Genomic DNA, 14,663 nt, shown 5'->3' with positions numbered 1-14,663 from the left:
TGATGTACTGGGCGAATTTCACGGAAGAGTTTCACGGTTTACCGATGATTCTCTCCGGAGCTTCGCTCCACTCATCATCATTCACCCCGTGGATATGCTGTGATTTTTTTTCTTTCAATTTTCAGTAGTTAGAAGCGGGGGGGGGGGGGGAGATCAGTACTTTTCTTAGACTCTAATAAAAGTTTATTCTCGCGAGTATAATATCTTTGCATTTCTCCCGCAGATAACAGACTCAAAACCGCCGACTGGGACAAAGTGATACTGCAAGCAAACTGATGGAGCATCAGCATCGTCATCAGCTGCGAGCATTCCTACTTCACCATTTACTGTTTCCATGCTTTTGTCGTGTATTGTGTCATTAACGGAATACACGTCACCTGTACAACTAACACAATAAAATTTGTTCTTGTACAGCATAATCACATGCAAAAAGAGAACGAGAGAGAGAATTTATTTGAAGGCAGTGAGGTCAGCCTGAGTTAGTGCGCTTTAGCCTGCTACTCTACACAGGAGAAAAGAGAAAGGGGAAAAAGTGATGAAGGGTGATGATGGGGAGCGGGAAGAGATACATGTTTGCTTCAATAAAGCACTCCCCATTTGCCCTAAATTTTTTTTTATTGCGCCGCTTAAGTGTCTCGAAAGCCTTGCGGTCGCTGCTGCATTTGCAGTTCTCGTTCGACTCATATAAATGCTCTAAGAACTGTGAAGGTAAGTTTTATACAAAGCCGTACGTAGCTGGCTATACAACTTTGTTGTGGATTACCAGATCTTTTCCAGATTTAGCAACGTGTTTGTGCAAGGTCAGTGGCATGCCAAATTGTGCATTATGGCGACAGAAAAACGACTGCGAGGACCGTGGCATAATTGATCCGTTGCAATCCGCCCTACGAAAGTTAATACGTATTTCGTTAGAACCTAGGAATGATGCCGAAGGCTATACGGTGTAGGATTAAGACAGGAAAATTGACAACCATCTATTTGTAGCACGAAGCCACAACGAAATTCACACGGATTTCTCAGAAAGAAAGCTTCTTTGTTACCGAAAAATTCGTTTTGGTCCGGGGATCGAACCCAGGACCAACACCTTTATGTGGCGGGCACTCTACCCATTGAGCTGGTCAGGAAGCAAGCAGTTGGCAGCCCAACGGTGAATTAATCGACAACTGGAAGTGCATGGACACGGAATACTGCAAATTTGTTCTGCGATTGGCGAAAGGGTAAAAAAAAGGAAAATTGACAACCACCCGTTTGTAGCATGAAGCCAGATGGAAATCCATACGGATTTCTCGGAAAGAAAGCTTCTTTAGCTGAGAAGGGTAGTTTTGTACGGCCTCGAGGATTGGCCCACCCAGACAGCCATCCCAAGTTGACGATCCTTGTTCTAAAATCTCGCATGGTTTTGCAAAGTCTCACTAAGTTTCCTCAGGTTTCGGGGTTTGGCATGAAGAAAAAAACCATAATACATCAGTCTGTTTAACGCAAAATCCCCGTATGTCCTCAGCGTAACTAATGTACGCGTTAATGAGCACAGCAGCAAACCTCTCTATGCCTCCTTTCATGGGGTTTCTGGTTTGGTGCGCCTGCTTGATCAGTTCTCGTGTTTATTTATAGTACAGTGGTTCTCAAATGGGGTTCCGCGGAGACGTCTTAGGGGTTCCGCGACGCCATCGTCCACGAAAAAAAAAGTTTTGGGGGGCGAGTTCTGACCTATTCCCAGTTCCAGGTATTGTTCCAGGAACTGCAGTAACATTCTCAACAAGAACAGCAGCCGCAATAGCACTGCATTTCCTTCGCCTGTTCTGTCTTCCCTTTAACACGGTAGCGAGCGCGTCTCGTGGCCGCTGGGAAGGCCTTTAAAGCACAGTAAGTCGACCGCTTTCAGGTGTGACGTCAGACAAAAGTTGAGCCTTATCATGGGTGATAAGGGCCTCATCTTTTCCGACTGCTTTTCGACTTCCATGTGTTGCGGTGAAGCAAGCGCGTCAGGGGAACTTCTAGCTGGGAAGGCTTTTATACGCACAGTAAGTCGATCGCTTCCAGGTGTGACGTCAGACAAAAGTTGAGCCTTATTATGGGTGATAAGGGCCTCATCTTTTTCGACTGCTTTTCGACTTCGATATGTTGCGGTGAAGCAAGCGCGTCAGGGGAACTTCTAGCTGGGAAGGCTTTTATACGCACAGTAAGTCGATCGCTTCCAGGTGTGACGTCAGACAAAAGTTGAGCCTTATTATGGGTGATAAGGGCCTCATCTTTTTCGACTGCTTTTCGACTTCGATATGTTGCGGTGAAGCAAGCGCGTCAGGGGAACTTCTAGCTGGGAAGGATTTTATACGCACAGATGCGATGTCAGGCAAAAGTTAAGCCTTACATGGGCGATAGCCTTCGCAAATTGTATTTTGTGATTTTTGAAAGTTTCATCCAATTTTAAGGCGATAGCGTAAAGAGATCGTTTCGCAGAAATTCCGGTGTCAGTGTCGGCGTACTTGGTTGTGAACGAAAACTCAGCCTTGTCCGTGAGGGAAAATTCGAGGTAGATGCAAATAAAGGAATAGTAAAAAGAAAGAAACTTCGGCTGAAATGAAACCGGGGATTTGAACCTGCGACCCCTCGCTCCGTGGCGCGTTGCGTTTAGCCGCTCGGCCACCACGCATAAACCTTCCGCCCTGCTAACGGCAAGCTATTTATATACACCATTTACCGTTGGTGATACGCACCTCTCGGAGGTTCAACAGCGGCTTGACTACTACCCGCGAGATGGCGCAAAGGGCCCACGGGCGCGCTTTTAAACGGTATCGCCCCACCGTGTGGCCTTGTTTCTTCGCGCCGAATGCATGGATATTGGAGCCGGAGGGCGTCCGCACCCTTGTTTTCCTTGCGACACGGTTTAGGTCTACACCTAGAAGCGAAGCCAGGCTAGCGACTGGGAAAGCGATACGAACACGGTCCGATTACGCTATCGCGTTCTACTCTTGAAAGGGCAGGTCAAGCGTCCTCCAAGTTTTTTAGCAAAATTTATTCTTGATACACTTTCTACAAAAATGGTAAGCTATATAGCCTTTACAAATGTTGTTTTTTCCGATTTTCGAAAGTATCATCCAACTTTATTAAAATTGATTCTGGATACGTTTTGGACAAAAATGGTAAGCCTATATATAGCCTTTGTAAATGTATTTTTTTCCGATTTTCGAAAGTTTCATCCAACTTGAATAAAATTGATTCTGGATACGTTTTCGACAAAAATGGCAAGCCTTTGCAAATTTTTTTTTTTCCGATTTTCGAAAGTTTAATCCAATTTTACAGGGACCGACAACTGATTTTTCTCGACCCATTTTCTTACGTCGCGACAGAAAGTTCATTCTTCGCAGAGTTTGTTGCTGCGGTAGTTAATCCCAAAAGCCCGTTTTTTTAAATATCCTTTTTTGTTTCCCTTTCTCTCTTTCTCTTTCTTTCTATGTCTTTCTTTGTCTCTCTCTCTCTCTGTAGTCGTTCTCCCGCCTTCTATCTTATTCTCTTCCTCTTCCCTTTCTCTCTTTCTGTCTCTATCTCTCTGTACTCGTTCTTCCCTCCTCCTCATCCTCACACCTGTCCTCGTCAGCCTCACTTCCCTTTCCAACCTCCTTGATATACTATACTATACAAGGCTTTCCTGTGCTCTGCTAGCGCGCCTGGATAGCCGAGTGGTTGGGGCGCTCGCCTTCGGATCGTGGGGACGCGGGTTCGAATCTCGCTTCGCCAGGAATTCCTCTGTTTCTTAATCCTTTTTTTTTCTCTCTATGTACTCGTTCTTTCACCCGTAAGAGTTATTGCATCCAACGCCGGCAAATCAGCGCACGTGTTCTGGAAGAAGAGGAAGGCGATGAAGACAAGGACGAAGAGAGCGCGTGTCTGTTCATGATGATGATAATTTTCTATCTACGACACACGGCAAATCTCGACCTCAACAGCTCTGCTGTAAAAAATGAGATTTCCTGGCGTGGGAGGCCTCCTCCTCCGGCGGTGCAGGGTTGTGAACCTACGTTCCCAGCACCCGATTGCCGTCCCGTTCCTCTAAAAACTCACAGGGCCCTTTATGCATTTGTCTGCCACTTGGTGGGGCTGTTTTACCGCGCAATTTATGTCACGCGAACGCCGCTTTTTTTAGGGGCGAAGCTCCTTAGGGTGTGGGTCGTTCCCTCCTCTGTAGTAGTAGTAGTAGTAGTAGTAGTAGTAGTAGTAGTAGTAGTAGTAGTAGTAGTAGTAGAAGTAGTAGTAGTATGTATGTATGTAGCCAGCTCTAGTTTAATGAATTGCTCAGTAGATGAGCAATTCACTAGATATCATAATTTACAAGACATCGTAGTGTACCTTGATTTAATCACACTAAAAGACATACTTTGCGGGCGATATACTTTAGTGAGCTTTCAACTTTTCGTCTTAATGTACATGATAAAGAAATTATTTCTACGAAAAACGCAAAGCACACCTTGAGCAAGATGTTTGGTTTTGGGACGCTTTATGTGCAGCAAACGCCGTGCATTGTTCGCGAAGCCGGAGCACTTGCATGATCGCGTTCCGTTGGCTTTCGTTGGGCATGCTACCGACCTCACGTCGTGGAACGCGAAGAGGAACGCTACGCGCGTCGTGTCTTCCCTATAGCCTTGCCGTTAGTTCTCACAGGGCGAGCGGGGAACGCGCTCGCTCTTGGCGCGCTTTCTCTTTCGCTCGGGAGCGGACACTTTCCCTGCATTTCACCGATCACAAAGCGGTGATAATGAAGGGACCACGCAAACCAGCCGTACAATAAAAGTTTGATGTTTGATATATACACGGTGTTTCACACTCTTTATATGATACACTGGGCGAATTTCACGGAAGAGTTTCACGGCTTGCTCATTCACCCCGTGGATATGCTGTGATATTTTTTAATTTTTTAACCGCGAAGCTGTTTAAGGCCGAGGTTCAACCTGCGTTGTTGGCGGCGTTGTCGTTCGCAGTGCCCAGCGGGTATGTGCCACAGAAATTGGGCAAGCCCCACTACTCGCCTCCTGTGCCCTGAAAATGAAGAAGCTGTCTATAACTAGAACTTTCGGCTTGAGGCTATTATGTGTTTCAAGAAGAGGTGCGATTACGTGCCCGTTGCGTTTTTCTCGCCCTTCGGGAGCCGTTTCGGCCAGCAGAAGAGACAAGTGAAGGAACGGGCCGCCGTTTGATTGATTGAAGACAAGGACTCGAGTGCTGAGAGACACGGGCAAAGATCAACTTTATTATTATTTGAAAGTAGAATAAAAATAGTAATATGGATTCTTAATATCAAACATACACAGCTCTCGCATCCGCTGCTGCTTTTAGAGACGAAAAAAAAGAAAGAAAGACAAGTGCGTGCATACGGGCTGATGTCGGCTGGGTCGGGGAGAGAGCGAAAGCGTCAAGGTGCACCGAACGGGTATCAGCCACTGACAACTGACAATAATAACATGGGCACACACATACACACGCACACATGAGAGAGCGAAACAAAAAAAATGTCAAGCTGTCATCGCCCTCGTAACAGGTAAGTTAACGGTGGCAAATGAATCAAAGAAAAAAATGCACTGCGAGGAAACGCTCTCTCATCGCGACTGAAAAAAAAAAGAAAACACTCGACAGCAAAATGGTACACAAGGAGTCCTTTGGTTCTTTGAACAACGCGAGTGAGCGAGTGGTGAATGAAAAAAAAAAGGATACCGACGCGGGAAGATGATGGTTTATAAATTACATTGCACGAAGTTGTAAGGGATGGGAGAAGGTGTGGGCAAGATGTCTCCGTGTTTGTATCGAGAGACAGCGCACCACGGTGAACGCGAGTGGCATCACAGGGGAAGGCATACATCTCTGCCGTAATGTTTTTTTTTTCTTTCGAGGCAGCACCTCTTGCAAACCTTAAAAAGTACACACAACACAAGCGCACCATATAGAAGAGGCAAGAAACATCGGAGCGAAGGGAAAAAAAGCAAAGCCTTTTGGTTTTTTTTTCTTTCCTTGCTGCTGCGATATACGGAGTCCCAGGCGACGCAAGTACAAGAGCCCAGACCCGGTTCCATGTCGACGCTCGCTTAATTCACACGGTCGATGGATTTCGCATGACTGTGTACATATTCATGGAAGGCAACAAGCAATGAGTTACATAATGTATGTATATTTATATATATTTATATCCTTATATGTATATATTTATATTTGTATGTATATGTATAATGTACACCCAAGTGGCAGTTGATGTATCACATATTCCATACGAATAAAAAAAAGATTAGGTGCTTTAAATAGACCAGACATGAGAAGTCAATAGAGAAGCAAAAGTCCTTCAGCGTTTCGAGAAAATCACGAAGTTTCGACAGCAGAGCGTCCGATTATTGCATTTTTTCTTTTCTTTTTGAGCTCCTGAACGAAGAGAAAACAAGCACTCGTTATCCGATCACCATTTTAGCTGCCATAAATCAACAACTGAAAAAAAAAACAAAAAAAAAAACTCGCGTCTCAACAGGAGGCGACTGAGCTACAGACGGAGCCAACTCAGTTGACCGACGAAGGAGTTTCTAGAAAAGGACTTTCTAACGAGAGCACGAACCTTAGCATCAGAAGCGCCTGACGTCGTTAAGTCGGACATTGAACTTAACCGCTGCAGATAAAACCGGACCGCTGGTAAAGCTTCCAGCGGGAATGAATTAATGTACTACGTCAACTGTCATTTTTCTCATCGAGAGCTAGCAAAAGCTATGCCGTGCCTTAGAAATTGTCGAAAAGGCCAAGACAGCAATACGGTAAAGGAATGTGACGTCGGAGGAGGGAACGTTTCGTCTACTCGCCTAGTCTTTTACAAGAAAACAAAGGGAGATGCCGCTGTTTCTATGATCTCTTTCTCGCTATACGTCAGTGATAAGAGGAGATAATGGAGATAACGCGCTGCGTGCGCCCGTATAAATGTGTACGCGATGATGAGACAGCTGTGCTCGCTAGCTTACGCGACGGAGCACGAACGCCCCCAAAAGTTTAATTCGTGTCTTTTCGTTCTTTTTTTTTATTGGGCAACTTGTGTGACACGTACGCAATAGGCGTAGCTAAAAACAGGGAATCCGTAAAAGGATAGCGCTCAAAGGTTGAAGTGGGATCGGCGAAAGAAACAAATCCCACACCTACGCTATATGTACGCAGTATGTGTATATGTACGCGTGATCTATATACCCCACGTGAGTACCGGGATTATATGTACAATGTCGAGTGTGAAAGTCGCGGGATCCGGACAAAAAAAAAATATGTATATCTAAAGACAAGTAATATTGCGAGCTTACAAAAAAAAAAAAAAAGAGTTCTCTCTCCTTTTTATATGAAAAAAGAAAGCAACAACACTGCATGTTCGAAATGCTGTCGCATCCAAATAATTGCGTTTTTTTTTTTCGTTTTAGCACCAGAATAAGTTGAACAGAGCTCCAAAAATTAATAATAATAAAAAAACGCGAGGGTGGGGAAATGACCTGGAACGGGGAACGTTCAACTATGGCTTTTGACAATGTAACTGTGTTGCTCGTCCCCTTTCTACCACAGCCCGAAACAGCACAAGGTCGTTAAAGTGAGGTGAACACACTACGCCAGTGTCAGTGCACTCACAGCTGCTTTTAATCTTAAGGTTCGTATGCTATACAGAGCTTGCTTGAAGGTATACTTATGTATAGTATTTACACATGCCTCTTGTCATCGCTTACATTTATGTATATATATATATATTTATAGTTATGTATATTATATATTTATATATGTAACATTTGTCGATCCTTGCACGTGTGGAAATGAACAAGGGAAAACAAAACAGAATCAACTTCGCACTGTCCGAGACAAGAACACTCAGAAGAGAGTACAACAGCCACGTCACACAGGCACACGCGCGCGCACACACACACACACACACACGCAAACAAAGTCAGGTGTTCGATACACAGGTCTGTACACAGGTGGAGTCATACTCCAAAAAGTCGAGGGGAAAATGGAAAGGATGGTGTGCTCGAGAGGGCGCTCGCGTCGCATTGAGCGCCGGATCAGGTTGACAGTGAACGGACACCTGCCGGCGCACGCGCACTCGCGCCAGTGTGCAACTCGACGGTGCATTGAATGCACTGTCGAGTGTGTTAAAGGGAGAAACAATGTCGGCCGAGAATACATGTGTACGACGCTTTGACGCCGGCGAGGCGTCGTACGGAAGCTGTCCCAAATGCAGCTGATAGGCCTACTGGAGGAGGAAGATGACACTCGTCCCCGGATATTACTGTGCACCCAAAGAGCCGCGTAGGTCCCTCCCCTTTTTATTTGTTGCTTGTAGCAGCCGTGTGGTAGGTTCGAATAAGGTTCACGGTTCGCTCTTTTTAAAATTTTAACCACACCAGTTGGCACTTGTCGAGCACGAAGGTTAGCTGAGCAAACGAGTGCACCCCTAGGGGGCCGATAACTAGCTGCAGCGTGAGAGAAATGAGCCCGGCTCCATTTCGAGAGTGAAATGAATCGGAACGAGGTTTACACGGCTACATCGGATACGACATTTCTTGTTTCTTCTAATCTATGGGCGTAACAGTAAAGCCATTTGGCTTGGGATTTCGATTCGATGCCCATTATGCAGATTACCACTCGGCGACCAAGCAGTAACTAACGTATTCACGCGCATTCTCGAGACCTCGGCCTTTCTTTTTGAGCTCGTCGACATTCGGGGAAGGAAAAATAGGACAATTCGAACGCTCACGACAGTCTAAGTACACGCATTGTTCGTTATGTTCACTGGCACAAAGAAGAAAAGGACAGAAATGACCAAGAATCAGATGCCGACAATCCTGCCTACACAAGCAAGTACACGCGCAATGAAGCTGAGTTTAACTGTTTTTAAAAGACCGGTCGTAGGTTTCGGGGGCGAGTAGCTCATCAGCCAAGAAAGCAGACGCGAAAAACAAGATCTAACATTGCTACACAAACGCGCCATGCACTATGTATCTACAGAGTCACCGGGGTGCTATTCTCCAGCTTGCTGGGGCTCGTGCGGCCCGCGCAACGCTGGCACGATGCGCATCGCATCATTTCACACACGCAAAGCTGTTATCACATATCGAAAGAAAAAAAAAACGCTGACATCACAAATGAGCTCGAAAGCAACAATACCTGTACCATCACATCGCTTCTGGGGTCGGTGCCTACGTCCCTATCAGCTTGCAGCAGAATATTAGCTCTTCAAAACACGTCCGCCTCTCGATGCAGTTTCGCGCAGCTTTTTCGGTCTCCATGCAGCGGACGCTGTTGGATTACTGGTAGCCCGTGCGGTATTGCTGCGCGTGTAAAGCGCGTATATCTTTTTTTTATGTCCGATTAATCTAAGATCGCGGATAAAACTGTTCGAAGTTACGTTAGGTAACAAAGGGCGAAATCGAACGGGCTGCACATTTGGACGTGCACCTACATGCCGTATTTCAACTACATCGACTGTGCCTACGTTGGCGTTACGGCAAGATGCCAGTTCCTAGCGTGACCTATGAAACGCGGACTCGACTGAAAATAGAGCAGTAAGACAGGGCTAAACAAGTGGTTCCTCGTCATTCCATTGCAATGAGTGCATCTGTATAGACCAGATTATTTCTAGTCTCGCACGCACGTTTGGAGTAAGCATACATAATCTTGCCTCCAGTTACCACCCGTCGGCACGGCCAACGTAGGGGCTGCGGGATTGGTTACGTCACAACTGATGGAGAGCGAACACTGGCGGCCAACATGCGATAAGGACAAGCCGGATGCTATCGCGGTGGTCCGATCCGCCTGACCAGCAGCCCCCCGCCAAAGATGGCTGCCCCCTGCAAGCGATGAAAATTCTGGTCTATAGAATGCACACTAGTTTCAGCGCGCCGCGTGGCGATGACAGAGGCGAGAAAAGATCCTTTATTATTTTTTTTCTTCTATGGAAGGCTTTGAACGGCTGCTTGTTAGGCGAAGAATGGGACTAGCACGTACCGACAGCGGACATAGCACAAATCATAGGGGACTAGGCGGTAACAAAGGCTTGACTGAGTCCAAGAAAAATAAAAAGAAATATATAAAACGAGTGCGCATAAATACCACTAGCTCCGGGACAAGATACGCCAGCTCTTGTGTTACGAAATCTCTGCAAAGAAGGGACATGGTCGGTTCCCGTGTTTGATAAGGGCCGCCGCTAAAGCTTCTGTGCACGTCTTTGGCTTCGTGTGTGAGTCGTCTCCTGCCGACTCACTGCGGTTTCACCGTGGCGTCGATATTGGACCCTCGCCTTCGTCAGTCTAGACAGTGGTTTGCTTGCAGAGGAAAGAGATACTGCGTTCTCCAGATGACTGTCTACCTCGCAACTACTGGCAACGACGACGAATGCAAGATTTGGCAGAATAGCGTCTAATGCAGACGCGAGTTACGAGCCAATAACGCCACGAAAACCGCTAAGGTATCTTTTTCTCGCACTTTCCACTCGGATATACCCAAAGCATTGCAGTTGACGCTGGTAGTACTGATGCTACGCTTCTCGGCTAGAAAATCTGGGTCGACACCACTTATTCCGATATCTATACATGAAAAGCACCAAGTTACACGCAGTTTCCATTGCACAATTAGTGGTGACGTGTTGCGATCTACCGCCGGGCTGCATGGGCGAAGATGAAACGGCGGCTACGATTGGTGGGATGTACGAGACCTTTGGTCAGCCAAGTTATCTAACAAGTGCTCGCGAGAGGCAAAAATGTCGATGACATTATCTGTAGCACTCACGATAAAATACACTGGCGAGCTAGCAGCCGATGCTCACGCGTGTGCGTCCCAGCATACGCAAATGCCTCTGTATTAATAGAAAACGCTGGGCTCATGCCGCAAAGATTAGCTTGCTGCGGCTTGAAAAACCACGTCAACGAGATTTGTAAGGCTGACGCGGCAACAGTGCAATCGCCACAAACCATAAAGAAATGAAACATCACAACGCGTCTTAAAAACGTACAAACGTAAAAACAACGAACGGTTCTAGACCACAGTCCTGCGCGGGGCATACAGAGAGGTTCGCTGCACTCAGAGCACAGTGTGACGTAACAGTCTGGTCGTTCAGAGTTCGGCTCGTGCGCGTCTAGTCAAATACGTCAATGCTTGAAAGAACAACAACACAAACAAGACGAGTGTGAGAGCTAAGGCCACATTGCACCGGGCTCGAAGATGAAGCGCTGGCTCCGAGTGGGGCGAAAACGGCGCGCGACAGTCAAACTGGCGCGTTACGTTGGCCACAATGAGTTCACAGAGCGCGTGTCCTCGCAGAATAGCGGCCAAACCAACCACTGCCTTGCGGCCATAGTTCTACGAGTACTTTCACTGCTGCCAACCTTGTTCAAGGCGATGTTCTACTTAGAGAAAAAAAGTTGTGGCCCCTTTGCCAGCCACAGTAATCACCGAATTGTAGGGCTTCGCCTGGTTGAAGGAATCCTTGCGCCGGTCTCACACCTCAGGCGGTAAACCTAACATTGGGATGCAGGGACGGGCTGTATGTGAAGAGCCAGCAACGGAGCTGGTGGCCGAGTTGGATCGCTGCTGTCGACGCAACTCGGGCGGAGGCTTCGAATGGGCTAGTACTAGACGTGGGCAGCTGCGTGCACGGTATGTAATATTCTAGAACTCCCAGTCCTCGCCGCGTTCCTCGCCGCGGTTGTCCAGCCTCTGTTCTAGTTTTCGAATTCCGTCGCCGCTGCTGGATTTCTTGGCGGTTGTGCACAGCTCGAGCGCCGTCTCCTCCTCTTCGTCGTCGTCGTCCTCTTCCAACTCGTCCCTCTCGGCGCTCTTGCGGGCTTCGTCGGCGGCCGCTACGGGGTCCACCCGCACCGTCTCGCGAAGTCTCAGCCCGAAATCACCAGCGGCGGCCGTCTGGCGGACGCACACGCCGTTGATGATGGCGCTTTCCCCATCGCCTCCCGCCGCACCGCAGTCGTCGTCCACGTTGGCACTCGCCTCGTCGTCCTCGGCGTCGTCCGAGTCCGGCGACAGGCCGGGGTCCACCCACTTGGGCGCCGCCGGTTTCCGTCGTCGACTGCTGTAACTGTTGTGCTGACCGAGAGCGCCAACGCCAGCGTTCCGTGGCGGCGCTGGTGAAGGCGTCGAGATGCTCTCTTCCTTCAGCGAGTCGCGGTCACTGCCCGCGGCCGTATGTTCTTCTTGGGACAAGTTTGAGTCATCCAGGTCTTCGGTGGGCGTTCCGCCACCGCGTGCCCACGTTCTACGACCAGAAGACGCCTGGCTCGACGACATGCTCAGGTCCAGCGTGCCTTCGTCGTTGCCCTGCTGCGACGACGGGGAGTAGCTGTTGTAGGCGTTGAGGCTGAGAGCGCCGCCGGCGCCCGCGCCGAAAGCGCTGGGCCCGCTCTTGTCCCCGCCACTTCCGTGCATTTCGGCGAGCCGCTGAACGAGGAGGCCTCGGAACAGAGCCGGGTCGAAAGAGGCGGAGCCCTCGCGCGAACCGGGTGGCGGGCCGAGAAGCGTCGGCGGCTCGCTTCTCGGCGACTGGTTATCGTCGGGACCAGGAGAGACGACGTGCTGCTTGAGCCGCATGCGGTGGTTGTGAAACCAGTTGGTGATGGTGCGTACAGAGAGTCCCAGCTCGTTTGCGAGGAACTCGATGGTGGCCGTGCTCGGGTACGGGTCCATGGAGAAGGCAAGCCGCAGCGCTTCCTTCTGCTCGTCCGAAAAGAGCACGCGCGGCTTCTTGGCCGCTGGGAAAGGGGACGACGGCGCTGCGAATGGGAAGCTCCCAGCGCCGGCCGTCAGGGCCGGTAGCGAAGGGGGCTGCGCCTCCATGGGACGCGGAGCAGCCTCCAGGTCCACGTGCGTCCGGCGCCGCTTGTTCGCTGCGCAACAAACAATCGCGGGTCACTCACAATGACTGTCCGCTGTGCTTCACTACGCGCAAGCATCGTTTGCGTCGTACCTAGAGTTGCACGCTAGAAAAGGAGCTACACGAGTAAGATGCAGCATGCATACACATTACGTATTTCTCAGGACTTGGTAGAAGCCGGAAAAGAAGCTACGAAGCACGCACATTGTCGGCGATAAAGGATCGCGTGGCGCAATACATGCGGAAAAGCTTAAGTTCTCCGACGCGTCGGCAATGGCTTGTTTCTACACAGAATCCTTGCAGCTTGAAGTTCTGAAGCCTATATGGCGAGCCTCCATTAGGAGTTCGCGTTTCATTAATTAATGGCTCACTTAGTTTAAACGACGCTACGGTTTCTTACTTACGTCACCACTCTATTATTTCTATTGAAATTATTATGTATATTACAATTAAAAGGAGCGCCAGATATGAAAAGCAAAGCGAGGGTAGGGGAGTTATAGGTGGCTCGTTAGTGCTTCCGAGAACACGCATTCACCAAATTCTACAAAACGTTTCCGAGTAGGAGATGGAAGAAATGAAAATCTGACGCAGCTCACCTTCTCTGCGCTCATTCTTGATAACTTGCAGCTTCTCGACGTTGTGCGGGTCGTTCAGCCAGAGCTGCATGCGGATGAAAGGCTCCCTGCCCTTAATGCTCAGCATGTGCCATGGCTTGGGCTTGGACAACAGTTCACTCACAGAGCCCTGAGACAGCCCAAGCACGGCCTCGCCGAAGATCTGCGAGAATGTTCGAGAATAATAATTAGAGGCCGCGAACTAATTGCAGGTGCCAGGGATCGTGAAAAAAAAAAAACTTGTTATGCTATATGCCATCATAAGCTGCTACTGTATACATGCAACCATTCTTCGCCTTAGCATACTGCATGTTCACCGAGCAGTGAGCTGTTGCTTAAGCATCCTTTATGACTTAATGTTAACTAACTAGTCTGTAGGGTACACTTGCAATTTCAATTCGACTAAGGCGATTTTGAGAATTTAGGTGCTATTACGAGAAATGGAGTTTCAACTGAAACTTTTAAGATGATCAGTGTTGCGTTGAAATGTACCTGCCCTGCAAAGAAAGTCGTCTGAACTTGCCCGTATGTGGTTACATAATGCAGCAGGCAGCAGAAACACGTGACTAACACTAAAGCCCACAGCTTCCCCATGTCTCTCTGGTCTTAGGTGATCCCCATGTCTGTCTGGTCTTAGGTGATCGTGCGCTGTTTGCACAATCACGTTTTAGGGGCGAAGCGCCTTGGAGTCTCGGCGTGTCGGCGTGCATCGCGCATCGTCGTCTGCTCCATTTGCTTGAGCGCAAAAGAGGACGCCACCACCTCAGCGCTCGCGGTGTGGCGAGAGAGAGCGAACGGCGCGCGTTGACTATGGAAACGCTCTTCCTGCGATGAACGCTGAACTACCAGCTCGCAAGGAACGAGAACGCGCCCTCGCGAGCGAGAGACAACGCCGACGCAGGCAGTGTCTGCTAGCGAGTTTCTTGGTTTAAAAAACCGACTGCTCGCGCTGCACAACCGTTCACCGGCCAGCGCTTATACATAGGCACTGGATCTGGACCTACAATGTAGAACCGGTGGCAGATTTCTCTTGTGCGTAGTTCTCTTTACTAACCTTTTTCATCCCTTCCTCAAAGCAACTCTTAGTTTGCTTCTTTCTCAGTTTACCGCTTGCACAACCTGTTTTATTTCTGTGCGTATACCGGCCAACATTTTCCAAGACTTCATACATGTTGCACATT

General features: G+C 48.5%; 1 protein-coding gene across 3 annotated transcripts in view; it reads right to left on the bottom strand.

The window, feature by feature from the left end:
* Positions 1-5,214: 5,214 nt before the first annotated feature.
* Positions 5,215-14,663, bottom strand: part of LOC119389488 (homeobox protein cut) — a 632,893-nt gene continuing 623,444 nt past the window's right edge. For all 3 annotated transcript variants that reach the window (XM_037656780.2, XM_037656778.2, XM_037656779.2), the window contains 2 exons: positions 13,465-13,645; positions 5,215-12,881 (listed from right to left, as the gene is read on the bottom strand). In XM_037656780.2, the coding sequence (XP_037512708.1) occupies positions 11,653-12,881; positions 13,465-13,645 (1,410 nt within the window). In that variant the 3' untranslated portion in view covers positions 5,215-11,652. The remainder of the gene's footprint in view (positions 12,882-13,464; positions 13,646-14,663) is intronic.

The sequence above is a fragment of the Rhipicephalus sanguineus genome, chromosome 4, assembly GCF_013339695.2.
Source record: "Rhipicephalus sanguineus isolate Rsan-2018 chromosome 4, BIME_Rsan_1.4, whole genome shotgun sequence".
In the NCBI taxonomy this organism is placed as follows: domain Eukaryota; kingdom Metazoa; phylum Arthropoda; class Arachnida; order Ixodida; family Ixodidae; genus Rhipicephalus; species Rhipicephalus sanguineus.
This window is presented reverse-complemented; position numbering and strand designations above follow the sequence as displayed.